This window comes from Ursus arctos, unplaced genomic scaffold, assembly GCF_023065955.2.
Source record: "Ursus arctos isolate Adak ecotype North America unplaced genomic scaffold, UrsArc2.0 scaffold_9, whole genome shotgun sequence".
Classification (NCBI taxonomy): domain Eukaryota; kingdom Metazoa; phylum Chordata; class Mammalia; order Carnivora; family Ursidae; genus Ursus; species Ursus arctos.
In genome coordinates this window covers 1,053,469-1,080,947 of record NW_026623111.1, presented here as the reverse complement: position 1 = coordinate 1,080,947, position 27,479 = coordinate 1,053,469, and the positions used below count along the sequence as shown (strand labels likewise).

The 27,479-nt window shown below is 57.4% G+C and overlaps 1 protein-coding gene across 3 annotated transcripts in view; it reads left to right on the top strand.

Moving 5' to 3' along the window:
- LETM1 (leucine zipper and EF-hand containing transmembrane protein 1) overlaps nt 1-22,782 on the top strand; it is a 36,615-nt gene extending 13,833 nt beyond the window's left edge. For 2 of the 3 annotated variants that reach the window (XM_026485917.4, XM_057309552.1), the window contains 11 exons: nt 3,049-3,192; nt 3,805-3,942; nt 4,646-4,849; nt 11,116-11,235; nt 12,728-12,859; nt 13,196-13,339; nt 13,955-14,089; nt 17,114-17,248; nt 18,567-18,757; nt 19,743-19,881; nt 21,046-22,782. In XM_026485917.4, the coding sequence (XP_026341702.3) occupies nt 3,049-3,192; nt 3,805-3,942; nt 4,646-4,849; nt 11,116-11,235; nt 12,728-12,859; nt 13,196-13,339; nt 13,955-14,089; nt 17,114-17,248; nt 18,567-18,757; nt 19,743-19,881; nt 21,046-21,195 (1,632 nt within the window). In that variant the 3' untranslated portion in view covers nt 21,196-22,782. The remainder of the gene's footprint in view (nt 1-3,048; nt 3,193-3,804; nt 3,943-4,645; nt 4,850-11,115; nt 11,236-12,727; nt 12,860-13,195; nt 13,340-13,954; nt 14,090-17,113; nt 17,249-18,566; nt 18,758-19,742; nt 19,882-21,045) is intronic. The other variant, XM_048211866.2, reaches the window with a different exon arrangement.
- The last annotated feature ends 4,697 nt before the right edge of the window (nt 22,783-27,479 follow it).

Below are 27,479 nucleotides of genomic sequence, written 5' to 3'. Positions count from 1 at the left end.
ACATCCCCACCCTCCACCTCCAGAACTCTTCCATCTTACCAACCGAAACTCTGCCCCTCGCGAAACACTCACTCCCCACCCCTTCCCTGGCCCCCGACACCCACCATCTACTTCCTGTCCCTGTGCTCTGGCTCCTCTATGGGCCTCATGTCAGTGGGTCACACAGCATTCGTCCCTTGGTGACCTGCGCACTTCACTGAGCACAGTGTCCTCAGGGTTCATGCGAGTGGTGGCAGGTGTCAGAATCTCCTTCCTGTTTAAGACTGAATAATATCCCATTGTGTAGATTGTCCGTTTTGTTTATCCATCCGTCTGTCCGTCCATGGACACTTGGGTTTGTCCATCTTTTGGCTCTTGTGGGTAAACGGAGTCTTTGAAATTTCAGTTTCCAGCTGCCGATTGCTAGTACAGTTGACCCTTGAACAACACACGTTTGAACTGTGTGGATCCACATAGATGCAGATTTTTTTATAAATGTGTAAGCATATAAAAAGTATAAAAATACATACGCTACTGCAAATGTACTTTCTCTTATGATTCTCTTAGTGTTTTCTTTTGTCGGCTTTGTGGTAAGAATACAGCATATGATACCACAGCGCAGAAAACGCGTGTTCGCCAACTGTTAAGCTATCCCTGAGGCTTCCAGTCAGCAGGAGGCTATCATCAGTGACGCTTTTGGGGGAGTCAGTTTACACATGGATTTTGACTGGGTAGGAGGGTCTCTGCCCCTAACCTCTGTGTTGTTCAAGGGTCTACTATATATAGAAGTACAACTGATTTTTTTTTTAAAGATTTATTTATTTAAAAGAGAAAGAGCATGCATGTGTGCATGAGTGGGGGAAGGCAGAGAGAGAATCCCGAGCAGACTCCCCGCTGAGCGCAGAGCCCTGCGAGGGGCTCCATCTCACCATCCTGAGATCAGGACCTGAGCCGAAACCAAGAGTTGGATGCTTAGCCGACTGTGCGTCCAGGGGCCCCAGGAGTACAGCTGGTTCTCATATATTGATCTGTGTCTTGCAGATTTACCAAAGTCTGCTATTCTGGTGTCTTGAGTTGTGGTAGGGCTTTTGTTTTATTTTGTTTTGTTTTGGGGGGGACGTAGGGAGAGGCAGAGGGAGACAGAATCTCAGGCAGGCTCCGTGCCCACCATGGAACCTGACACAGGGCTCAATCTCATGACCCTGAGGTGACGACCTGAGCCGAGATCATGAGTCAGCTGCTAACCGACAGCACCACCCAGGTGCTCCTGCATCTGTTTAGATGATCACATGGTTTCCTTTTTTTAGTTTTATTAATTAAATGGTTGAGATTATAAGATTAGATAAAACAAGACCCAGCTTTATGCAGTCTACAAGAAACACTCCTTAAATGTAAAGACTACAAATAGATCCCAAGTGAAACAGTGGGGGAGGAAGTGGTGCTAACAAGAAAGCTGGTGTGTCCATCTGAGCACCAGACCGCAGTGACTGCAGAGCAAAGATGACCAGGGGTGGAGAAGGTCTTCCTGCTGTCCAACATTTCATGATGCTCAAGGGGTCAGGTCACCAGGAAAGAACATTCCTAAACGTTTATGTACCTGATGACAGAAGCCAGAGGCCAAAGAATATATTGTATGGTTCCACATACGGGAACTGTCCAAATAAAGCAGATTTATAGAAACAAATCAATTTACTCTTTGCCTCGGGCTGAGAGTAGAAACGGAGGTTGACTACAGATGGACATGGGGAACTTTATGGCATGACAAAAATGTTCTAAAACTGGGTTTTGGTGATAGTTTCACAATCTGTAAATTTGCCAAAAATCATTGAATTCCACACTTAGTGAATGTTATGGAATGTGAATTAAACATCAGTAGAACTACTAACAAAAAAATTAATGGATGAATGTCAAAAACAATCAGCTTGAAGGGTCTTTCCATGGTACAATCCTGGACCATTTGAGTATAAAAATAAAAATAGTAATGAATGGTAAACAAACGAAAAAATATAGGAATCCATGAGTCGGTTTTGACAATAAATCAGAAAGTGAACGTGCAAGGTTTGTAAATGAGGAGATAGGTTCTGGTTGGGGGCCCCTGTTCTGTGACCCTCAGAGTAGAGACTGGTTTGAGAAGAGCGGGGGGTGAGTGCTGTGTGGAGAAAAGCCTCGGGTGTGTCCTCCACAAACTCGGGGGCCAGGTGGCTCCTGACTGCGGGGAGGTGTCGCCAGCACTCAGGGAGCCGGGCTCCAGCTCGGGGGGATGTACCACTTGAGCCCAATCCCAAGTGTCAGATGAGGCCAAAACCAAAGCCGTTGCGAGGAATGACGTTGCTCTTCCAAAGCTCGTCTAGTTGGTGACAGTGGAGATACACACGTGGACACACACAGGAGTGCCTTTGGTTCCTGTGAGCCTGGACAGTTGTGAGTGCAAACCGTAGTTGGCTGGTCGTGACTGAAGAGAAAGCTGAGCTGCCTGGGGGCCTGGCAGGGAGTGTCCACTCTCAGGGATTTTTGATGATTTCCACTCGTGTGTTTCTTGAATGGCTTCAGCGGTACTTGATTTGTGTCCCTGAAGCGCTTGGATGTTGTTCTAATCATCGCTGTGGGAGGCAGCGTCAGGTCAGGCCTTCTTGAGAAACACACAGCCAACACTCTTCCTGTCTGCCGACCGTCTGGGCTGGGTGGCATGGCCGCAGCCTTCCCTGGTGGCCCTTGCTGGCACCAGCAACGGCCAGTCAGCCTGCTGCTCCTGTCCCGCTGGCGTCCAAGCCCGGTGGGCAGCACCCCGTGGCTGTGTCAAACTGTCTCTGCAGAGCAGGACCCCCCAGTGGGTGGGGCATGAAGGGAAGGGGACCACTCCTGGGGGGGCTTCCGCCCCTCCTTCCTGAAGGCTCTCCTTCCGTGGTTTAGACACGGGAGGAAGAGATGCCTTTGGGAGCAGTTGGAGGAGCTGTTTGGAACTTAGCGCTCTCCCCAACCCCTGCTGGGTGCTGCCTGCGGTCACGCCTTCTGACGGTCATGTGAGCAGTATTGTCGCCTCACCCTCTGATCCCTTCTCCCTTTCCCCAGTTTCTCCGGATATGCGCTGACCTCTTTCGCCTGGTCCCCTTCCTGGTCTTTGTGGTGGTGCCATTCATGGAGTTCCTGCTTCCTGTCGCTGTGAAGCTCTTCCCCAATATGTTGCCGTCCACGTTCGAAACCCAGTCCATCAAGGTGACAGGGCGTTGGGGGTGGTGAGCTCAGGGCAGGGTGGATGCGGACGTAGTTACGATGTCTGCACTGTTTGTGGCTGACATTCAGATGTTCTTCGTATCTCCTTCATAACACAGTCATGCTCTGCTGTGATGAGTAAAGGTGGGTTTCGGAGATGCTTCTCTTTAAACGTGTTTTGGAAAACGGTTTCTGTAGCCCACCTCTTCAGGCCACAGGTTGAGGCTGTTTGTGGGGTTGGGGTAAGACCCCTGGAGGGCAGGGCTGACCTGCAAGTAGCTGGACTGTCAGACTGCCCCCACGGTCACAGACTTGTTTCCACACGGCCTACGAAGCTTAGAAGCGTCACTGGCTGGGCCCTGCTCCAAGAGGCCACACAGATATTTTGTAAAACCATGAAATAGAAGAGAAGGTCTCAGAATGCATAGTACCTGGTGGGAGTGAGTGCTGTTCAGGGAAATGTGGGCGGCACTGCGTTGAGGGGTAACGTGAACTCCACGCCGGGGTTCCCATTGGAGGAGTGGAAGCATCTGCTCTGCCTGGTGCCATCCAGGGAAGCCATGGGGGGCTGGGGTGCAGGCCAGGGAGTGCAGCACCCCCTCTTTGACTTCACAGGAGGAGAGGCTGAAGAAGGAGCTGCGGGTCAAGCTGGAGCTGGCCAAGTTCCTCCAGGACACCATTGAGGAGATGGCCCTGAAGAACAAAGCAGCCAAGGGCAACGCCACCAAAGACTTCTCCGTGTTTTTCCAGAAGGTGCCGTGATGCTTTGGGGCCCTGGTGGCCCCAGCCCACTGGTCCCGAGTGCTGGTTAGAGCCTCAGGGCTGCCCCGCCTCACACGGGGCACGCCTCACTTCCTTGCTTCCCTCTGCTTTACCACGCATGGCAAGAGTGGGGCTCCCAGACAGGCGTAGGCTAGTGCCGGAGGGGGTTGAGCCAGGAGCCCCACCCTGACCCTGTACTCGGTGAGGTCAAGCCTACTGTCCTGAGAACTTGAACCTCGCTGACATTCACTGTTGTTTGAGGTAGAGTTTGGCAAACGAGCGAAGACCCTGCAGTTGTGATGAGCTGGGGGCCAGGCTGGGGGCGGAGGGCACGGACCCTGGGGCCGCTCCACAGCTACATCCACAGTGGGGAGCCTCTTGCCAGTCAGCAGCCACGGCCCTGCTGGCATGGGCAGGAGAGGGGCAGCAAGCGGCCCCATGCTGCATGGAGGCGTCCTCCCTGGGAGCCAGCGCAGGCTGTGCTTGGGGAGTGGAGGCCTCGAGGGGCTGCTTCTCAGCAGGAGCGTAAGGACAAAGGAGATCTGAGGGAGGGTGTGGATGGTCGGGGGCTCTTCAGCGGACCCTCCTCTGTTTCTTCACTTGAGGCTTGTGGCCCTGGTCTGTGGGTGGCGCTGGGGAGCACCCCCCACCCCCCCACCCCCCGTTGGCTCACCCCCCGTGGTCGCTTCTGCAGATCCGAGAGACAGGCGAGAGACCCAGCAATGAGGAGATCCTGCGTTTCTCCAAGCTGTTTGAGGATGAGCTGACCCTGGATAACCTGACGCGGCCGCAGCTGGTGGCCCTGTGCAAGCTGCTGGAGCTGCAGTCCATCGGCACCAACAACTTCCTGCGCTTCCAGCTCACCATGCGGTTGCGGTCCATCAAGGCCGACGACAAGGTGCGCGGCCGGTGCTCACGGCGCCGCCTCTCCACGGGCTTTGGTTCCTGGGGGCACAAGCAGCGGGGGTCCTCATGTAAAGCTCTGGGGGCCCTGTTGCTCCCAGATTGCGGCTTTTTGCCCGCTCTGTGCTCCGTGTGTGCGTCTGCTGGACTTGCACTGGAGCCGTCCCGTCAGCAGGCGGCCACTTGGCAGGACGTTAGGAGACTTGCCCGTGTCTCTGCATGTTTGTTGAAAGGATGAGTGGCAACATGGCCTATGTGAACGCATTGTAAGTTAGGGACCATCACTTCCACAAAGATTTTGCTACCCCATACAGTGCTGTAATGAACGTCTTTTAACATGGATTTTTATTCCAGATCTTTGATAGTTTTCGTACAAAGAGTGACCCACAATTGGGGCTCCCAAGGAAAGGGGCAGGAAGTCAAAAGCAAGTCTTGGTCCACAACCAGATTGCTCCCAGGACTGTGCTGTCCGCTGTGTCCTCCTGCTTGGCCCTCCTGCAGCCCAGCAGCTGCACTGCCCGTGGTTTCGGTGCTTTTGTCTCGGGAGGAGCTCCTAAAACACCCTTCTTTTTCTCCAGCAGTGCTTCTTGTCGTACAGTGTCCGGTGTCTGATGTTCTCAGAGCTCTCCAGGCACACCTCGGAGGTGCTCAGTCTCCCTTCCAGACCGCTTGTGCTCCACTTTCTTGAATAGCTCATCATAGTTCCCGTCTGATTATTCCGATAACGGTGGTCTGTAGGTTGGTTTGTTTGTTTTGTTTCCTTCGGTTTGTGTGTTTGCAGTATCTCGTTGTTCCCGAGTGCGGACATGTCTGTGGGAAGTTTCTGAGCTTCCGGTTGTCGCTGACTTCCTCCCGGAGGGGCCCATCCGAGTCTGCTCAGCTATCGAGAGGCTGGTCACCTGGGGATCACTAACCACAAATCCAGGCTGGGCCCGCAGCCTCGCCGTGGCCCTTCCACATGGTGCCTCAGAGGCCCCTCTGCTTTGTGAAGATTTTCTGCCCAGCTCCTCGCCTCTGTGCTGCTCAGCTGGAGAGCCTGATACCAGGGTTGTTTTCCGCCCTTCGTTTTCTGTGGGCAGCGGCCCTCGAGAACTGTCTGCCGAGCAGCCTTTCCATTCCAGCTGTCCTTTTCTTAGCCCAGTGAGAGGTCTCTGCCTCTCAGCAGCGGCCCTTGGCCTGGACTCTCGGCCTGCCCTGAGGGTCACCAGATGTTGCCACGTCCCCAGTGGCTCACACATGGACAGCCCACAGCTCCATGGTTGCCTGGCCTTTCCGTCCACGTACTCTTGCTGTCCCCGAGCCCTAGTTGTGTTAGCTCTCCAGTGCTGCCAGGTGTGTGTTTGTGTGTGTTTTATCTGGCTTTTCTAGGCGCTCTCAGCAGGGGTGAGGGTTGGGCGAGGATCGCTCCTCCTCGTAGCTAGAAGGAGCAGAGCATCCCTGCGCTTTTGTAAGGACTAAAAGAAACCCTTTCTCCAACACGGTACAGATTGCATCTAGGAGGGCACTGCAGACGTTCACTCCGGCAGAGTGAGGGGGGCTGACGTGGGTGGTACAGTGTGGCTGCAGGGGAGCCTGCGGTGTGGCTGCCCTCACTCTCCACTGCCCCACCTGGGGAGAGGCAGCTCGAGGGCAGGTGGCCTGGGGTTGAGTCGAGGGCACTCACTTGCTCTATGACCTTGAACAAGTCGTCCTACTGCTCAGTGCCTCAGAGTCCCGTGAAGTAGGACAGCGGCCAGACCTCCACTGTCAGGAAGATGGAAAGGGCCTCCTTTCCCCTGGATGTTTTTTGTTCAGTGACAAACACACAGGAAGATTCTGCAGCGTGGGAGAAGACCTTGGGGCCCCAGGACCGACCAGGTGGATCTTTATTCCCTGGGGCTGAAGAGGCGGCGACAAAGAGGTGCCGACGTGTGCAGACTTTCAGAGCCCTGACAGGAACGCCCGGCCAGCTCTGTCGGTAGGGTGTGTGACTCTTGATCTCAGGGCTGTGAGTTCGAGCCCCACATGGGGTGTAGAGAGGACTTAAAATCGTTTTAAAAAAGTAAACAAACCCCTAACAAGAGCCTGCTCTCTCTGGCCAGAGGACAGGAAAGGGGCTTCTTCGCAGGACAGAGGACTTGGGATAGTAACTGCTGTACTCCAGCCGGACACCAGGGAGACACTGTCACCCCTACCACATGCGCTGCTGGCTGAGGGCTGACGCCTCCACCCTCTTCAGGATGTCCCAGCTGGAATGGTGTCCGGGAAGGCCGGCCGATGGTACTGAGCTGCCCTCCTCCCCCTGGGCACAGTGTCAGTAGACCAGCAGAGGCCAGGGCGTCCACCTCCACCTGACCATTCCCAGACCTTCCCCGTGCATCCCACTGGGATGGTGTCCAGAGCCAGGCGGGCCGCGTGCCCCTCCTAGGCCAGGAGATACTGGGAGCCCTGGTGGAAAACTGGAACTCGAATCCCCACTACCCCAGCAGAAGCAGAAGTGCCTCCCCGGGGCTCAGTGGAGGCTGAGTGGGGGCCTGGCAGCAACGAGCTGGCACCCTAGCTATTCCAAACTGTACCACGGATGTCATTTTGTGTGTATAACTGAGAGAGAGCACGGAGAGGTCAGCCATTGAATGGAGCTCATGACTCACATTTGGCCTAGAAATGGGGGCACAACCCCCACTGAGGGCCAAAGGGACCTTGACACACCTGGGGACCAGGAAGCCGGAGCAAGGGAGGACCTGGGACTTGGCTTTTATTATTCGTGTGGTGGGAGTGGTTGCTGCAGGGAGTGACACACGGGGTGAAGGCTTTGTGGTTGGAGGGCTTGAAACAGGACTCTTGCATTCCCACGAAAGCCAGGCTACGGGGGAGATGTAAGCCATGTCAGCTTGTTAGTTTGGATCAATAGATGCCAGATGACTGGTTGCAAAATCTGTAGAAGTTGGTTAGAACATGACTCACCACTCCGAGGCCAGAGCACTGTCGGAGGGAGCCAGCTAAGGTCGAACACTGAAACGAGATGCAGAGACTCATAACCCCACACGTCTGGGTTTAAGTTGAAAGTCACTTCTCATGTTAAGACTCAGAAGGTTCTTGGGGCGCCTGGGTGGCTCAGTCGGTTGAGCGTCCGACTCCTGATCTCAGCTCAGGTCTTGATCTCAGGGTTGTGAGTTCAAGCCCTGCACTGGGCTCCATGCGGAGCTTTAAAAAAAAAAAAGAAGAACCAAAGGTTCTCGAATGAGAAAAGGCAGCCGATGAAGACAGCAGAGACGTGAGACACCAGATGACAGTTGTGAGGCAGCCACTGTGTAGCCATGTGGGAGCATAGTCTCAGAGAAAATGAAGAAAACCCAAATGGAATTCTTTTCTTATTTAAAGATTGTATTTATTTATTTTAGAGAGAGAGAGCATGCATGCGTGAGCGGGGAGGAGCAGAAGGGGAGGGAGAGAGGCTCTCAAGCAGACTCGCCCTGAACGCAGAGCCTGGTGCGGGGCTCGATCCCACAACCGCAGGATCATGACCTGAGCCGAAACCAAGAGTCAAGGCTCAACCGACTGAGCCACCCATGTGCCCCACAAATGGAAATTTAGAAGTGAAAAATAAAACCCAAAATGAAAAGCTCAGTGGAGGAGCTCTACAGCAGAAAGGAGAGGGAAGAAGACAGGGGCAGTGGACTTTTAAGATAAAACAATAGAAATCACCCATCTGAACATCTGAGAAAACAGTTTAAAAAGATGAGGGGGGGGCGCGCCTGGAGGGCTCAGCCGTTAAGCATCTGCCTTCGGCTCAGGTCATGGGCTCAGGTCATGATCCCATCTTGGGGTCAGGCTCCCTGCTCAGCGGGGGGTCTGCTTCTCCCTCTCCTCTGCTCCTGCTCCTGCTCTCTCAAAAATGAATAAATAAAATCTTTAAAAAAAAAAAATGAGCAGGGACTAGAGGAAAGCATCTCACAAACTTGTCGCCAGAGTTCTGGAAAGAGAGGTGGAAGGGCAGAGCTGGGAAAGTGCTGGAAGAAATAACAGCTGAACTCTTCTCAAATTCAGTAAAAGATCTGAATCAGCAAATTTTAGAAGATGAGTGAAGCTCAGGTGGGATCAACCCCAAGAAATCCACACGATGGCACATCATCGTCAAAGAAACAACACTGAAGACAGCTAATTTTGACAGCAGCTCGAGAACAGCCGTCTGGCCCCCAGGGAAGATGCTCCTCAGAGACTGTAGAGGCCGGAAGGAAATGGAACTATATTTTTCACGTGCTGAAAAAGACCCTCTCAACTCAGAATCCTGTTCCAGTGAAACTATAACAAAGGTGTCAAGACATTCTCAGAAGAAGGAAAACTAAGAGAACTTAGCACCAGCCGATCTGCCCTCCACCTAGAGGAGGGTCTCTAATCGGAAAGGACGTAGTGGAAAGGATGATGTGGGGGAGTTAGGGACACTGGACCCCGCATCCCCCCAATACAGGTGAAAGTCTGCATATCAGTTTCCTTTTTAATTCATCTCTTTGTCCAAACTGAAGTGGTACTGCAGTAGAGAACTTATTTACAACTGCGGTGACGTGTTATGAAGTAAGTTACCCAGAAGGATCCTCGGCTCTATAGTGTTTCAAGTTATGTTCTCAGAGAAAAAAATGCCCAAGATGGGATTTGACTCCATTAAAAACCCAACTGGAGGGAGCTCCTGCCTCTGTGTCCCTCGGTGGTAGGCAAGCAGGTGGCACTGCCAGGCCTTCTGTGTATGACAGTTGACCCCCAAAAAGCTTACCTGCTAAGAGCCTCCTGTTGACCAGAAGCCTTACTGATGACATAAATAGTTCATTAATACCTGTTTTTTGTGTTATATGTGTTATTGCTGTGTTCTTACAATAGAGTAAGTCAGGCAAAAGAAAGTGTTACTAAAATCGTAAGGAAGAGAAAAGACATTTCCAGTGCTGTCCTGTGTCAAGAAAAACGCAAGCGTGAGTGGACCTGCACAGTTTAAGCCTGTGTTGTTCACGGGTCAGCTGTGATAGGAGGAGGCCTGGACCATGAAGAAAAAAGAACATGGTAAGCAAACATGTCGACTTTCCTTCTCGTCCGCCTTCTACGTTAAGTGCGATGGTTGCAGCAGAAACAACGGGCGGTGTGGGGTGGCTGTCCCTGGAAGGAGGAGACATTGAGACGGGTGTACCATGAGTGGGAGAGGTCAAGGGGCGTGTGGGGGCTGAGGTGTCTACACTGGCTGGGACTGGATAGGATGTGGCTGGTGAGCAGCTGCTGCACATGCCTCGTGAAGAGACAGACTCAGAAGCAGGGGACACAGGTCCACGTGGAGTCATGTAACCCACAGGAAGACAGAAGAAAACAAAAACTTAGCTCTTCCATAATAACGTTGAAAAGACCCGGCTGCCCTTCAGTGGGAGAACGGTTAAAGCAGGATGGTCTTTTGGCGCGGCGCTGTTACGGAAGAGCACGCGTGCAGGTCTTCCAGAACTCCCCAGAAGTCGTCGTGCGCTTCACGTACAGTGAGAACGAGGGGCAGGGGGAGTGGTTGCCAGGGCTTCAGGAGGTGGGAGTGTGTCTGTGAAAGGGCAGCATGAGGTCCTCGTGGGGACACAGGGTTTCCTGCTTGGTGTCGTGTCCCTGTGTCGGCTGTGACGTTGTCCGCATCATCCGTATGGCGTCACCGTGGGGAGAAACCCCGTCTGTCTCCTTCACATGTTGATCTGTAGTCCCCTCAAAATGGAAAGCTCACTTCAGAGGAGGGGTGTCACGGTGCTGTCTGCCTCACCAGGTCATGGCGAGGCTTGAGTGGGGCCGACCGAGGGGGTGTCTGGCACGAGGACTCTGGTTTGCTCTTCTCAGTTGGGTCCCTGTGACCTCGGGCTGAGGAGGTGGGGAAGGGACCTTTGGCTGAGACCAGGAGATGTCTTCAGAGGGTCAGGATCGCCCTGCTCTCTGTCCTTCCTCCCCTGTCCTGAGGATGCTGAGAACCCCTGGGTGGCTGGAGGGCCATGGGGGGGTGGGGAGGAAAGCTGGGGTGACCGTGAGGAGGAGGAGAAGGAAGGGGCCATCTAGCACAAGGAACAGGCCCTGGGCTGAAGTGGGTCCTGCCCACTGTGTGCCTCCCTGAGGTCCCCACCTTCTGTCAGACAGTTCTAGTGTCTGCAGACACAGAGCTGAGGCCTTGTGGCTGTAGTGTGTCTTGTGCTTGGCAAGGCGGATTGGAAAGTGTTTGACAACGAGACCATAATCCTGGAATGATCTTTCCACGTATACTTAGTTGACTTTCTTTTATAGCTGATCGCTGAGGAAGGGGTGGACAGCCTGAATGTCAAGGAATTGCAGTCGGCATGTCGGGCGCGAGGCATGCGGGCCCTCGGCGTCACGGAGGATCGTCTGAAGGACCAGCTGAAGCAGGTGCGTGGCTGAAGGGCTTTGCCTTCCATCCAACCGGCATGGATGGGCTTGCTGTGGAAAGACTCTCCCCAAACCCCGGGTGGCATCCAGGCCTGGATGAGGGTGCGTGGCGACCTGGTTCTTTTGTGTGCTCACATACCCCCGTGTTCACGGCTCTGACCTTTCTCACCTGCTCTTGGCTGATGTTAACACCCTTACTGTGCCATTCTGGTCCCGTGTAGACAGATGAGGACTAGGTTAACTTCCCTTAAAATTCCAGTATGTCTTGTAATGAGGCCAGGGACCTTTGGGTAAATCGGACCCAGGCCAGCCCAACCCGAGTGTTTCTGTCGGCTGCGCCTTGCTCTCTCCAGCAGCTCAGAGGGCCCTTGGGCAGAGTCCAGAGGCCAGCTCTGCAGCTGGCATCGGTTTGAGTAGGTCAGAGGTTGGAGGGCGACATTCACAGCACTTCAGCTGTCAAGCTTAGCAGACTTGACACATGCCCGGTGTCAGCTGGCCCCCCTCGGACTCTGCTTGCAAGGCCGGCTCCCTCCCCGCTGGTTGTCCTCCACACGTAGACAAAGATGTGACAACACCCGCTTCTCCTCTTTCAACACAAGCGCTGCTTAGTATGTGGTCCCCCGGCAGAGCCTTCTCCGCAGGCTGAGCCCCCCTGTGTCTTCCCCGGGCGTGCCTGGGACTGTTGGCAGCCTTCTTTGAGCAGTCAGGTGCGGGCGAGTACGGGAGACTGTCGGAAATCAGAGCGTTTGGGTTTCCCTGGCCGTGTGTCTTCCGTCTCACCTCAGCTTCTGTCCTGCATCCAGTTTGTGTCCAGACCTTGTCGCGGTCTTCCTGGTCAGCTTGAACACTGCAGCAGTGGAGCCTTAGTGTCACTAGCACCCCAAACAGTGCCTGGCCCTTACAAGGCTGGCAGAGCCCTGAGAGCCTTCTAAGGTGCCACCCTTGCAGCGTCTGTGGCGCTTGGCCGTGAAGAGCTTCCAGGGGCACCTGGTGGCGCCGTTGGCAGAGCGTCCGACTCTTGGTTTCGGCTCAGCTAGTGATCTTCAGGCTCATGAGATCCAGTCCCACGTGGGCCCTGTGCTCAGCAGGCGTCGTCTAGATATTCTCTCTCTCCCTTTGCCCCCGCCCCCCAAACAAGTAAAACTAAATTAGTAAGTGAAGAGCTTCATTAGCAGAGAGTCTGGTCATCTCGCTCCGTGCTTTCTGAGCCTGGCGGCTGTGCTGCGGGTGCTCATTCACGACCCTGGGGGCATCTCGGGCTCGGTCGGCTGAGGGGGGCATCGGGTCATAAGAGGCGGCAGTAGGTGGGCCTTGTGGAAATTAAGGACTCTTGTCTTTGGGAGAACTTCCTTGAGTGACCTAGTGTGTCCATCTACTCAAGCCCCCTCCCCCATCAAATCAGAAGGGAAGAAAATTCCAGGGTCCAGGTCCCAGGAGAGGCCAGTGGGATGCGGCCAGCAGGTGAGTCTGTGTCTTCAAACCCCAATTGCAGTGGTTGGAGCTGCACTTGCATCAGGAGATCCCAACGTCCTTGCTCATCCTGTCCCGGGCCATGTACCTCCCAGACACCCTCTCACCCGCCGACCAGCTCAAGTCAACACTGCAGACACTCCCAGAGATCGTGGTACGTGTGGCCAGAGACCGCTTCTGCGGCTCGCTCTGGAGGGGGCCCTCGCTTTTGGGGATGCGCACCCCCACTTCTGTCTTATCGGTCCTTCCTCTGAGTATCGAGGGCTCCTATGACAGGTGCAGAAGGTGCCCCTCGGCTGCCTTGCAGCACTTCCCGCAGACAGGGTTTCTGCAGTGTTTCCGTTCTGGAAGCCCAGACGGCGGTCCCACTCGGCAGTGCCTGTGGGCCGGGGGTGCTGCAGGGGCCTGTCTGGCCACGGGTGACCCTGCCGTGCCTCCATGAGCCCTTGGGCCGCAGGCATCCCTCCTCACAGGTGTCCCCTCTCCGAAGGCGAAGGAAGCCCAGGTGAAAGTGGCGGAAGTGGAGGGCGAGCAGGTGGACAACAAGGCGAAGCTGGAGGCCACGCTGCAGGAGGAGGCGGCCATCCAGCGGGAGCACCAGGAGAAGGAGCTGCAGCGGCTCTCCGAGGCAGCGGTAAGCAGCCGGCAGGTGCCAGGGCCTGCCCCGGCAGAGCGGGAGCCACACCGAGCGCTGGGACAGGCTAAAGGCTGTCTGCTCCAGTTTTTCTAGAAACTGCTTGTGGAACTGCGTCTGGAGGGTCCCTACGATCTGTCTCCTTTTTTCTGCCTGGAATGCCCAGGGGACAGGACTTGGCTGGCTCTCCCATGGTCCGCGTGCCAGTCCCCCCGCGCGGCCAGCTCAGCCAACGGGTGTTCTCTTTGGGCTCCTTCGGCCTGGGCAGCGGGTGTGCTTGCTTTGGAGGTCGTGGGGCAGGTCGTCGGGCAGCTTTGTGCAGTTGTCAGGGAAGGACTGAAGGCACCATGTTAGACGGGCCTCAGTGGACCCGGGGAGCGCCAGTGCACAGCTGCGTGAGTCGTGTGACGCGCCCGTCGGAGTCCTGCGTTGACGCCTCGTGGGAGGCACACCCCCCACTGCCGGCTGCCGAGCTTAACAAACCTCCACCAGCACCCAGCCGGCCTGTCGACAACATGCCCTCCGACTGTGCCGGTGCCGGCGCCGGCGCGGGTGCTCCAGGACAGCGGCTGGGGTGACAGGCGGTGCTGAGTTGGCAGTGGCCTTGCATTTCAGAAGGAAGTGGAGCCGGGAGTGGCGGCAGAGGCTGCCCCTGGGAGGCCTGCGGCCGAACTGCAGCCAGAAGTGCCTGAGGTGACCCTGCCATCAGAGGCCCTGAAGGACACGGCCCCTGTGCTGGAAGGCTTGAAGGTAACCGTGCACACACACCCGGAGCGCAGGCTGTGTTGGAGCCCAGCAGGAGGGTGAAGAGGGGGCCAGCTTGTGGGGCAGGGGTCCTGAGGCGCCATGGCCTGGCTCAGGGTGACAGCAGACAGTTGTGGGGTGAGGAGGGTGAGGCCGCAGGTGGGAAATGTTCTCGGGAGGCCCAGTGTGGCATGAGAAGAGCAAGCTGCCCTCTGAGCTTTGGGCCCGAGCGCCTGGAAGGTTGAGGCGCCCGTTGCTGGGTCCCCCGGGCCCTCTGTGCTCCCAGTGGCAGGGCATCCACGTCTGAAGGCAGGTCTTTAGGCCCCTTCCCGACCAGGCCGCGCAGTGCGAAGGAGGGGAAGCTGTGTGACCCCCAGCCTGGTGTGCTGTGCATCCCAGCAGCAGACTCGGGGGGCCTCACTGTCCTGGTGGTAGCCCGCTCCCCGCATGGGACGCCTTCCATCTTGAACTTCCAGGTTTCAGGTACGGGAAATGTCTGTAGACGGATGGCAACGTCGGTTTGGCAGCTGGAGTAGGAGAGCGACCGGGGCCACAGATTCATGGGGTGGGGGATTCAAGTGAGGTCCCGGAGGGGTTGGAACACGGAGGCCTCCATGTTGAGAGGTCAGAGGAGAGACAAGGCTGTGGAGGGACCGCTCATGTGGTCCCAACATGTCAACGCCTAGGTGTGGGGAGGGTTGTGCCCAGGGGAGGGTGGGCCTCATCAGGGATGTTGAGGGCCGGGTCGGGGAGGCCTGAAGACCCACTCCTAACAGGGAAGGTGAGGTTGTCCGTGGCCTTGGCAGGAGCAGTCGTGGGGCAGAGCTGGAAGGAAAAGCTCTCCTGAGGGGGTCTCAGGGTGGAGCTGCCAGGAGGTGGGGGGACGCCAGCCTTCTCCAGGCCCTTGGGGAAGGAAGGACCCCACTGCAGCAGGCGGCAGGGAGAGCTGGGTCTCTGGAAGGCTCTAGACTGTTGCTTCGAGAAGACTCGGGGTAGGACATCTGACCTGGTGCGGCTGCCTAAGGTGGTCTGCGATCCTCAGAGGCCGTGCGTTTGGGTGGAGGACAGTGGGTGGGACAGGCCTGTGAGGAGGGAGGCCGGGGCCATCCTGGAAACAGACACGTGCTGGTAGTGACACATTGAAGAGGCTGGGAGGAAGAGGGTCCCAGGAAGCTGGGGCCAAGCTGGGCTCAAAGGGTGACCCAGGGAAGGGTCAGGGTCATTTTTAAGGCAGTGCAAGGCTGGTACACAGCTGAGCAGAGATGGAGCCTGGCTGGGCCCACGGAATGCAGCTCGGGGAGAAGGGGCACCTGTCATTAAATAGGGCTGGGACAGATGGCTGTCTTCACGGAAACAGGTGCATCCATTTCCAGCAGATTAAAGGCCTAGATGTGACGGGACATTTAGAACTGTCAGGAGAACTAAGGGCTGCTGAGGATGTCTTAGCAAGAAGCACAGACCTTTACAGAATTGTCAACTAAGAGCCTTTGTTCCCTGCAAAGTTACCGTAAGGAGTGGGGAAAACAAGTGCCTCTGTCCCCGTTTGCAGCGCACCCTCGTAGGTTTTAGCCGTGCTGACCGTCTGCTGGGGGTGGACAGAGAACTGGAACAGCTCAGCCCTGGCAAGGACATTGAGCTGATGGCTGAAAGCCTTTCCGCAGAGAAAGCCAGGCCCATGTGGCTTCACAGGCCAAGTTCCTGGTGAGATCCTTCCAGGTCGACACAGACTGTTTGCAGAAAGCCGAAGAGGGGGACCGTTTCCAGCTCGTTCTGAGATGAGCGCTGGCTGATGCCGGTACCAGATGGCTAGGAGAGAACTGCACAGCTGTATCTTTCAGGAACACAGACGCACAAACTCTTAACAAGCTTGTAGCAAACCAGATGCAGCCATTCTGTCAAAAGGCTGATACGTCGTGGTCTCATGGGGCTTGTCCGGGGAATACAAAACAGTCAGTGTAACGGGCATATGAACAGGATGAAGAGAGAAATCATGTGTGAGCATCTCGATAAACGCAGAAAAAGCACGTCACAGAATCCAGCATCTGTTCCTGATAACAAGGAACTTGTCAGCGAGCCAGAAGAGCACGTTCTCTCGCCGCCGAAGAGCGTCTGTGGAAGCAGCTGCAGCTTGCTGGGTCCCTGATGGGGGGCGCCGGCGAGCCTGTCCGCGCTCACTGCTTCTCTTCCGCAGTGTGCTGAGGATCTGGCCCACGCGGTTAGGTAGGAAAAGAATCAACCCACACGGTCGGAAGGAAGGAGTGAAACTGTTCACAGAGGGTGTGCACGTCTGTACTGGTAATGAGCAGTCAACCTGAGATCTCAGTGTATCGCGGGCGGTCCCCTAACGTGAGCCCCTGAGGGTCGAATCTGAAAGTAGGCACGTGGGCGCTGTGCGCCGGATGCTGGGGGGTGCTGAGGTTGATTAGCTCAAGCGGATGGCCTGTGCTCGTGGATGCCAGGGTCCTGCTTGGTGAGGTGTTCGTTCTGCAGCTGTATAGACGCAGAGCCATCAACATTCCGGCAGGCTGTGTGTGGAAACTGACAGGCTCATTCTCAAAGTACGTGGGAATTCGGAGGAGCTAGAGTAGCCTGTGGCGGAGGGGCAGGTTTGCTGCGTGCTCTGGAGGATGCTGTCCAGCCCCTGGAGGCACAGGACAGCACTGGTGGGCTCCAGGGGAGGGAGCGGACGACGTCCTACACGCATGAGTTCACGGTCTGGGACGTGCCTGTGTGACCTGCCGGAGGGCAGCTTCGAGCCGGCCTGGGGACAGAAAGGTTTGGGGTGGCCGACAGGTCTCTTGTCAGGTGGAGATGGTTTCCCGGGCTTACATGCGTGTCCGATACACACGTGGCACAGGCGCACGTGGGGGCGAGGATGGGGACTGTGCGCATATCTGCTGGCCTCTGCCACGCACAGCGGGAGCAGACGGTGTGGACAGAAGAGCTGCCGAGTCTCTTGGGGGGGAGGGGGCAGTGCTGATTTTCCTCCAGCTGCGTTTCCGTTGGGGTGCCTGTGTGTCCTCTTTGCAGGAAGAGGAAATAACAAAAGAGGAAATCGACATACTCAGCAATGCCTGCTCGAAGCTGAAAGAGCAGAAGTCGTCCCTGACGAAGGAGAAGGAGGAGCTGGAGCTGCTCAAGGAGGACGTGCAGGACTATAGCGAGGTGGGCAGCGGCATCTCGGGGGTGCCCTCCGCCTCCTTCGGGACCAGGCGGTGGTCTCCGCACGGCTTTGCAGCCATGCAGCTGGGCGCTTTGCTTTACTCGCCCTGGCGGTTTGCAGGCCCGTGAAGGTAGCAGGCAGACAGTCTGATCGCTTGATAAACGAAGTCCTAGTTTCAGTCGTGCTTCCCTGAAAGACACTTCTTTCTTACACACTAGCTCTTTTCTTTCCTTTTTTTTTTCTTTTTTTCAAAGAAAACATGTCTGTTTGTCTTATAAATATTACTTCCAAATCTGATTTAGAAGAGCTGATTCGGGGTGTCTGGCTGGCTCAGTTGCAGCATGTGACTCCATATCAAGGTCGTGAGCTCAATACCCACGTGGGGTGTGGAGCCTGCTTTATAAAAGAAGTATGTTTTCATAGATCCATTGGAAAAAGAGGACTAGTTTTGAGATTGGTAAAAATAATGAGCCATTTTCGTGGCAACCCTATTTCCATGATAGGTTCTCCGTTGGAAATTAGGTGTTCAGACCCTGAGCCCTTTGCCTCATCTCTAGCCCCACAATCTGTTCCTCCCTGTAATGCTTGCTCATGAAGACAGTCATGACTTGGGATTTAAGAAGGCACATTCTAGGGGCACCTGGGCAGCTCAGCTGTTAAGTGTCTGCCTTCAGCTCAGGTCATGATCCCAGGGTCCTGGGATCGAGCCCCACATCGGGCTCCCTGCTTGGCGGGAAGCCTGGTTCTCCCTCTCCCACTCCCCCTGCTTGTGTTCTCTCTCTCGCTGTTTCTGTCAAATAAATAAAATCTTAAAAAAAAAAAAAAAAGCATTCTATTCCTTGATTCTTTTTTTTTTTCTTTTTAAAGATCGTATTTGTTTGACCGAGAGAGACACAGTGAGAGAGGGAACACAAGCAGAGGGAGAGGGAGACCAGGCTTCCCACTGAGGAGGGAGCCTGACGCGGGACTCGATCCCAGAACCCTGGGATCGTGACCTGAGCCGCAGGCAGACGCTTAACGACTGAGCCACCCAGGCATCCCTATTCCTTGATTCTTTCATCCATTTATTTATCCTTTTAATAAATATAAAGAAAGTTGAGGTTTAAATAAATGCCATTTTCTTTGCTACAGAAAGAATATTTGAGCTTGCAAAAATAAGAGTAATTTGTTTGAGAGAAGCAGATAGGACTATGTAGTTCCTTTCACGACTTGGAACTTTTTACCTTTGGGTTAATTTAACTACTTTTACAAGGTAAACTTAGCTGTATGGTTCCCTTTTTTTTTTTAAGACCAACTTTTACAACTAAATGTGTTCACTAGGACTTGCAGGAGATCAAGAAGGAGCTCTCCAAGACCGGTGAGGAGATGTACGTGGAGGAGTCCAAAGCCAGCAAGAGGCTGACCAAGAGGGTGCAGCAGATGATAGGGCAGATGGACAGCCTGCTCTCGCAGCTGGAGACGGACCAGAAGGCCGGCAGGCTGGGCCCCGCTGCCGAGCAGCCGCCTGCGGGGTGAGTGTGGTGCCGGCGCGGGCGCGGGGAGGCTTGGGGGTCTGCGGACCTTGAGGTGCGTTCCTCAGCCGTAGTGCCTGACGCCTGACCTTTGACCCAGCAGTTCTAGCCAGAAGCCCAGCCACACCGCAGTCTCCGCTTGCTGCAAACCGCTTTACTGAAGTAGCTCTCGGGGTCCTCTCTTCTGCACACGCACGCACACGGCACACACGCGTGCGCGCACACACGTGCACACTTTGCCCACTGTCAGGACCACAGCTGTGGCTTGGCTGGTCCCCCACCCCCACCCCCTAGGCTCCATAGGCCACACCTGTCTCCAGACTGCCATCAAGCAGGTCCTTCCAGAGTGTACATAGGATTGCAGCTCCCCTGGGAACCCCTGGGCCATGCCCCGCCTCCTCTCTCTTCCTGAACCCACTACCCGGAGGCCCTCGCTCAGTGAGGACGCCCCACTCGGGGGTTATTGTGTGAGGAGCTGTCAGGCTGGTGCATACTGCTCCTGTGGGCTGGGTACTGTGCTCTGAGCACCCACATCTCCGGGGGCTGGTGGACTGGCTACACACTTCCTGCTGTCCTCCTTTTGGGGGGCCTTCACCCCCAGACAAGGTCCGTGTCCTTCCAGAGTTGACCTGCTGTGCTTTGTCGGCCCACCTGCCCTCACCGGTCAGAAGGCAGCACACCCGTACTCGGCCCTGCCACCCAGGCCACAGCACACACAGGCCTGAGGACCACTGCCCAGTAACCGTGGGACTCTCTGTCGTCCTCAGCAGTGGAGAGGCTTACTGGGGGCAGCGCACAGGGAGACCTGGGGCCAAGTGAAGAGTTCTGGTTTTGTGTCCCAAGTTGGACAAGCATTCCCAAAGGCAGGGGCCAGGGAGCTCTGGAGGGAGAGGTTGCCCGGGTCAGGGCTGACCCATAGGAGGCCTGGTGAGGCCGTGGGTGTGGCTGTGCCGCAGACAGGCTGTGCCCCTGCCCCAACCCCCAGGGAGAATGTCATCAGCATCGCCGAGCTCATCAGTGCCATGAAGCAGATCAAGCACATTCCAGAAAATAAGCTCATCAGCTTGGCCTCTGCACTGGATGAAAATAAGGATGGCAAGATCAACATCGATGACCTCGTCAAGGTGAGCTGCTGGGACCGGGTCGGGTCTGCGTGGCCCAGCCAAAGGCTGGTTCTGGGGGTGGGCATTTTCCATATGTGGCCCTGTCTCTGTCCTCACATTAAACCCTTGGCTTAGTCAGGATGTCCACCTAGAGCAGCCCGTCTGCATTTTGACTGGGCACTTGGCCTCTCGCGGCCTCCAGCGGGGCCATGGCGTGGTCTGGGGAGTGCAGTAGCGGCAGGTTGCCTGGGGCCAACCTCGGAGGGAGATGTGTCAGGCCGTTCTCTGGGCCAGACTTCAGCAGGGACCGCCTGAACCCTGAGGGGGTCTGAGGGGGGGCACTTGGGTCCCTGGTGCCAAGAGTTGGGCAGCCCAGGAGACTGGGAGTGGGTTCCCCCTTCATACGGAGGCCTCTGAGGGGAAAGCAGCTTCACGGGTGTTCGGATCCAGCTGGTTAGTGATGTTTCACATGTTTACCAAGCAGAGCTGCTGACTGACTGTGGTCCGGTTGAAAGACAAGGCGTTAGCAGGCGCAATGCTGACGCCGTCGCTTTGCCCGCAGCAGAGGCTGGGAGGCCCGAGGGCACGTCAGCTGCCCCTTCCCTGGGGCCCCTTCCGTGGTACAGATGGCAGCTCAGGTGCCCTCGCCCTGCACCCCCGGATGCTCTGCCCTGGTGGAGCCACGGGGACGAGCCTCTGTGCAGGGCAGGCCCCCTGGCCGTGAGCAGGAACCTGACTGGGGACCCGACCCTGCATCCTCACATACCACGTATCTCCTGCTCTCTGAGCCCCTCTCCCTCCTAGCTTTTTTTTAAAGATGTTATTATTCATTTGACAGAGAGAGAGGGGGCGAGAGCACACACACACAAACGGGGAGGGGTGGTGGGAGAGGACGAAGCAGACTCCCTGCTGAGCAGGGAGCCTGGTGCGGGGCTCGATCCTAGGACCCCGAGATCATGACCCCTCCCTCATAGCTTTTAACCTGGCCTGGGTCTTTGGAGTCTGTTGGCCTCCAGGGGTGGGTGGGGGTCTGGTACTGGAGAGCCAGGGCAGTTGAAAGACCCCAGGTACCCTCTTGCTGGGACGGAGGAGCCAGGCTCCATCTCTCCTGTGTGCTCTGTGGGGAAAGCGCTGCATGGGGGCAGGGCCACCCCTGAGCCCTCCGTCCCTTTCTCATGTGCGTAGGTGATCGAGCTGGTGGACAAAGAAGACATCCACATCTCCACTAGCCAGGTGGCCGAGATCGTGGCCATGTTGGAAAAGGAGGAGAAGGTGGAGGAGAAGGAGAAGGCCAAGGAGAAGGCTGAGAAGGAGGCTGCTGAAGTGAAGAATTAGGGTCTGCCCTGCTCGCGGGCACCTCGGGGCCCCTCCCACATCGGCCTCCGCCCCGCCGCACCGGCTGCCGGGCCCTGCTGTGCTACTGATGGCTTTGAGGTGATTCTTAGTGACAAGTCTAATATTTTGTCTGGAATAAATCGGAAACTTCCATAATCAAGTAATTTTTAATTTTCATCATTCCATGAAGATTCATTCAGTCTGGAATCCCCGAACCCTTCCAGGGAATCATGTCTGGATTCACACACTGGCATGGTGCTGCCATGGCCCCAGCCATGGCGGCCACATGTGCTCCCGCCAACGGCCAGGGAGTTGTGGCTGCACACGGGCCTTCTGGCTCCAGAGGTGGGCCCGGGCCAGACCAGGGCAGCGAGGTGCCTCCCTCCCTGCGCGTGCCGCACCGTGCTGGCGCCTGCCCCAGGAGGTGGAAGGACCAGCCGTCTGGACTCCCCATGCCCGTGGAGCCTGAGGCATGCAGATGGAATTAGAGAAACACCAGCCCTCATTGGCTCTGGAGAGGACATGGCCGTTAGTCTGCGGACTTGGATTCTGCCCGTCAGCCTAAATAGCACCGATTCACGCACATTTCCAAAGTCGTCTCTGGAACGACTGGGATCCCGTGGCCTCTGGAAAACCACAGCTCTCCGACAGGCACGTGGTGCCTTGTGCAAGTCTCCTGTCGTGTGCGTCAGCTCTTGCTTGGTTTAACCTTTGACATTCCCCTAACCTTTTAACCAGTTGAATAGTACAGAATTTCTACACACCACTGCGTGTCTGACTTGTAATAGTTGACAAGAGTTATGCTGGGAGAGGTGCTAACGAAGCCCTTGCAAATTAAGCCCTTCCAGTAGACTAATTGACGATGCTGTTGTGGCTTTTAGAAAGTTTTTCACTTTGGATTGTCAGCACCCTGTCGCCCCAGCAGGTGATAGGAGCGGATTGTGCTGTGTGTCCAGGGACAGTGCGGGGCGCTCTGAGCGCACGTACCCTGCCATAGCATCACTCCCAGCTCCTCCGGACCAGCAGGCCGGTGCCTGCACTCCTGGTCCTGTGGTGGGGCGTCCCGAGGGGACTTCAGAAAGGTGGCACCATGGCGGGGGCCGGCCCAGCACACAGGCTTCAGACGCGTTGGGTTCGCCTGGCACACCCCAGGGTGGAGTGGGACGGCCTCCATGGGCTTGGCGTCCGGCCACTTAAGCACCTGGCAGCTCAGGAAAGGGGTGCTCTGGGAGGGGGGCACTGTGGTCCCAGCTCCATCGGACTCGTCCTTCAAAGACTGGGTCTGTTACGGGCAAGAACATTCTCTTGGGGAATGCAGGCATAGGCTTGGAAGACCGGGGAACAGAGTGGCCAGGTGAGCCAGGAGAGGAGGACGAGGGCCCAGAAAGGATGGCTTTTAAATTACTTGAAACTTTTTACTCAGCCGTTAAAGAGGAAACTTGACAAAATAGGAATAAGATTGTGTATTCTCAAATGTAAACCTTTGTAAAGTAACAGTTGGGTTCTAAAGGGTTTTTATTTCAATTATTTGAGAAAGACGTATATATATTCTAGATGCTAAATTAAAGTATTTATGAATCACCCTAACTGACTTCCGTGGCGCAGTGTTGAGCTGTAGGAAGCGTGTGTGTCAGCTTTGGGCTGCCCATGAGCCCCGCGGGCAGTTGTTGTCTTTCTAGTGAGCAGTGCTCAGGCACCCCGTCGGCTGTGCCCAAATCCTGTCTTCACCCTTACCCCCTGGCCGGTGCCCTGGGCATCCCCACGATGCAGTCACTGCCACGACCGGGTGCTCCCGCCCCACCCCCTGCTCCGGAACCCCCCCCCCCACCACCATTTGCCTATGTCATGCAGGACACTCGCCCCGGGATGCTGCCGAGGCTTGTCGCGTGCACGTGGGACCTTCGGAGTCTGCCACGGCGGCGGCGGTCCTGCTGCAGCCCTCCCCCCTCAGCGGCACGTGGGATGTTCCTGTCCTGAGCTGTTCGTTGCCGCCGAGAGTCGTGTCCAGGTGCGGGCACAACCAGCCGTGGGTCTGGAAGTTCGAGTTCTGTGCACTGAGGTTTGCAGAGGCGGCTGCCCCCGGCCTTCCGCACTTCAGGAGGAGGAAGGAGCCTGCGATGCCCACACCTGCTTGAAAAGGACACAGGAAATCTTAGCACATGCTTCCTCCTTCACTCCACGTTTTAAACACCTGCTTTTTTAGTTGGGATTCGGGAAGACAGTGTGTGGCTTCTGGAGCCCTTTTGGAATATCGAAATCCAAACTTCTTAAAAATGAAGGGCGCTTCGTAATTTTTGAACAATAACCTCCAGGCAGTGGTTCTCACAGTGGGGCCCTGGGCCAGCTCCCCCTGAGAACCGCACCCCCCCCGGCTGTGTATAAATGTCTTTTTTTAGGAATAGTGTTTTTATTAAAATGCCAAATTAGTGTTCCCATAATAGCTCTAAGTAAGATTTTTGAGCCATGTGATGCATCAGAAGCCAAGGTGGAAGCCGTCGGAATTGTTGGGGTGTCTGCCTTCGTGACCGCTTGGTGCCTGGGCTCTGCTTCCACCTTAGTGGAAGAAGGGGGTGGACCGTGGGTGGGGCTGTGCTGCCATGAGGCCAGGTTCCAGATGGATGTCCACCTGGCGGAGCTCAAGCCCGGGTGGTCTCGGTGCGCGCTGGCTTCAGGTCCCATCAGACTGTGCCCCACACTGAGGCCCGTGCCGCTGTAGCTGCTCCGTGTGACGGACGGAGAAGGGTTAATAAGGCGCTGTGGTGACGACCTGTCCGCCGTGCGGTGGTTGCTTTGTCCGGACTGGTGAAGGAGGCCGCTGCCTGACCAGGCCCTCCCCCGACCCCAGCCCTCAGTGGACGCCTTGGGACCTGGGTGGGCAGGACTGGGATCCCAGCTGAAGGATCACCTAGGAGGGCCCAATTCTGGTGGGAAAGACTCAGGTCTCCCGGGAGTGAAGATGGTGCTGCCCAAGGGCTGTGCACTCTGTTGAGGGGGTCCTGGGTGATGCAGGGGCCCTCCCTACACTGTTCCCTGCTCCCCGAAGCCTGGACAGGGCCCAGAGAGCCAGCTCAAGGCTGCCTGTGCTCTACCCCAGAGTAGAGAGCACAGCCCCCGCTGGGAGGACCACCGGGCAGAGGGTCCCAGCAGCAGGACAGGCACGATGATGCCCCCCCCACCATCCTTCTAGTTCCCTCCAGCAGACAGGCCACCCCACCCTGAGCCCCTGTCTCAGAGGCCTCACCCTTTCACTGGCACCAGGCTGCATGGGGCACTGTGTGGGATCCCTGCACCTTTGCTGAGTCCTGACACCCTGCCCAAAGGCCACCCTCACTATCATCCTGTCTGTCCCTGAGGCCAGCCTGGGCCACGTTCCATCTGCCCCACAGGTCTTGAGAGCTCGGATGTGGCTCCAGAGCCATGTGGGAAAGGTTATTTCTGTGGGTGCAGGTGGGGGGCTGCTGGGTCTCAGCCGTTGCCTTCCCCCCAGCCTGGGCCCTGGGCCAATGGCTCCTGTCCAGGTTCATTGCGATGCCCCCGGCAGGCACCTACATGCCCTCGTGGGAGTTGGTGGCTGGGGACAGGGGCCATGGAAGCCTGTGGGGGACATGAGGTCTGGTCAGGAGTCTTTCTTGGCTCCGCGGTTCAGAAGGCCTCGTAAAGGTGCCAGGGCTCTGGGGACGCTGATCTGGGGGGGAGGGGTGCAAGGGTTGCTTAAGGAGGTGGCTCTGCAATCCTGGGGAAGGGGTGCTCCTGAGCAGAACAAGGACAGAATGAGTAGAAACACTGAGAATTGGTTGTAAACAAAGGCCCGGCACCCGTGGTGGTGGTACTCGGTCTTGTCTGCCCGGCTGGAGGCAGGCGCTCTCCAGTCTTCTCAGGAGGGGGGCCCATCCCCGCCAGGTCTTGACAGAGAATTCCAGAGGGTGGCCGGAAGAAACCTGTGCTGCTTCACAGCCCCCAGGCACCATTCCCTGGGGGACTGGGGTCGTGGGGGCAGTGAGCTGGAGCAACTGGGGGTGGGGGAAGCTGGGTGTGGGGGCGGCTGGCCATGTGCCTCTTGCTCTGCCCCCCCAGCGTTCTTGCCCCAGGTGCCCACTGAGCAAAGTCTGATGACCCCACAGGAGCACCAGCATATCCAGAAAGCAGGGCTTTCCAACAGGACACGGCTGCACCCCCAAAAAGCTCCAGGAGGAGGGGAGAAGGCCAGGTGCTATTCTGGACTGAGGAGAGAGCCAGATGAAGTCCCGATTTAAAGCACCGCTCCACTGTGGTGGGGGTGACTGGAGCCGTTCCGCTCCGGCCGGGCTGCAAGTGTGTTTACTGTGGGGCTGCGACCCTGAAGACCTCGACAGCTGCGGCCAGTGTGCGCCCACCCGCCCAGGAAGAGGGCGCGGGGTGCACGGTTGGCGTCCAGCCTAGCAGGACAGGCGGGCGGCAGCCGACAGGTTAGGAATAAGATCGCGGGGTCCAGGAAGCGTGTGGGTTCGCCAACGCAGGGCAGGGGGAAGGTGAAGGGCTGGGCCTGCACGTGCGAGAACGGGGGAGCTAGCGACCCTCCGAGGGCTGGCGGCGTGTGGACGCCTCTCTCCATGAGCCGCCACTGAGGCCTGCCCCGGGGCTGGGGCGCACCCCACCAGCCCTGGGGCTCGGAGAACACGCCCGAGACTGCCAGCCGGGGTAGCAGGAGCAGGCGAGGCCGGAAGGTGAGGGGCGGGCCGCAGGTGCCGCCTGACGGGGGCGGGGCCTCGGAGTAGGTGGAACCAGCAGGTGAAGGGCGGGGCCGCGGGGAAAGGTGGGGCCAGCAGGTGAGGGGCGGGGAGGCTCCCCGGCCGCGCGGAGGGCAGAACTGCCCTTGCCTGCCTGTCCAGTGCCCCAGCCTGCCGGCCCGGCGCGTTCCTCTGCCCGCCCGCGTCCCGCCCGGGGTCTCGGTCCGGCGTCCGGAAGACGGGCCCCTCCCCCGGCGCCGCGCAGGACAGGGGCCGGGGACTCGGCGGGGATGCTGGCGGCCGGCACTAGAGGGCGCTCCCGGCCCGCGCGCCGCCCGCCTCCCCGTTTCCTGCTCCCCAACCCCCCCCCCCCCCGCCCTGCTGGCTTTCCCCGCCACCTCCCCACCGGGCTCCCGCCTGCCGGGCTCCCCCCGCCGGCTTTCCCTCCCCCCGGCTCCCCACTGCCCCCCCCCAACGGCCGGTCCCCCCGGTGGGCTTCCCCCCCGCTCCCGCCGCCGGCTGCATCACTCCCGCCGGCTGCCCCATCACCCCCGCCGGCCCCCTTCGCCGGACTCCCTCCCCGCCCCTCCAGGGCTCCCCGCCAGCACCCCCACCTCCCCGACGGCCTGAGGCGCTGCTGGCCTCAGGCCGCACTCCCACACTTGTGGTCCACGCCCTCATGGCCTCCATCTCCCCAGAGCGCTAGGGACACAACTCGGGGTCTCTGGCAGACTGCAGCGGGTGCCGGAAGCGCTTCCCTGAGTGGGGTCAAGGTATTGGGCCGCACTGGGTTCAGATCCTCCCTGCCAGGGCGGCCCCAGACTTGGAAAGCGAGTTGAACACAGCTACAGCTGGAGCGGGAGCGAGTTTCTGAGAAGCCGGGAGTTAGAAGTGGACACAGCCCAGTGGCTGGTTTAACCAGCTGTGGCCCTCCATGGTCAGACCAAGGTGTGAGCAGGGAAGAGGAAGGAGGGACAGCCGGCCCTGCACAGCACTGGGGTCCAGAGAGGACCTGAGCCAAGTCTGTGTCTGGCCACCTGTCCCCGAATCCTCTCAAGCCTCATCACTCAGCCTGCGCACTGCCGCCTCCCTTAGGAAGCCTTCCCAGACTTACCCCACCACCGGCATGGGTGGGTGCCCTGATCCGTGTCCCCACTCCCTCAGACCAAGAACTCCAGAGCAGAGGAGTCCAGGTCCTGTCACTGGGTCCTCAGTGCCCCAACTAGCTGAGGGTCAGCACACAGCATCTGCCCAGTCACAGGAGTGGTGGAGTGCAGGGGGTGCAGGTGAAGCCCAAGGGAGGGGGATGCCAGGCCTGGGATGGGGAAGGGAAGCGTCCAGGAGCCGGTGTGGCCCCCGGAGTAGACAGCACTCGCCCTGGGTCTGGCTGAATCCAGCCAGGTGAGAGCTTTGCTGACATGTGGCTCCACGGTGGGCCCCCCCCCCCAGAAACCACCTTCTCTTCCCCAGCTAACTGCAGATGCCAGCAGGTGGAGTGTGGAGGGGGAGGCCTCAGAAGGGGCCACAGGTGCCGGGGCAGAGCCCCCAGAGCCCACCTGGATTCCGTGAGCTGGGGGC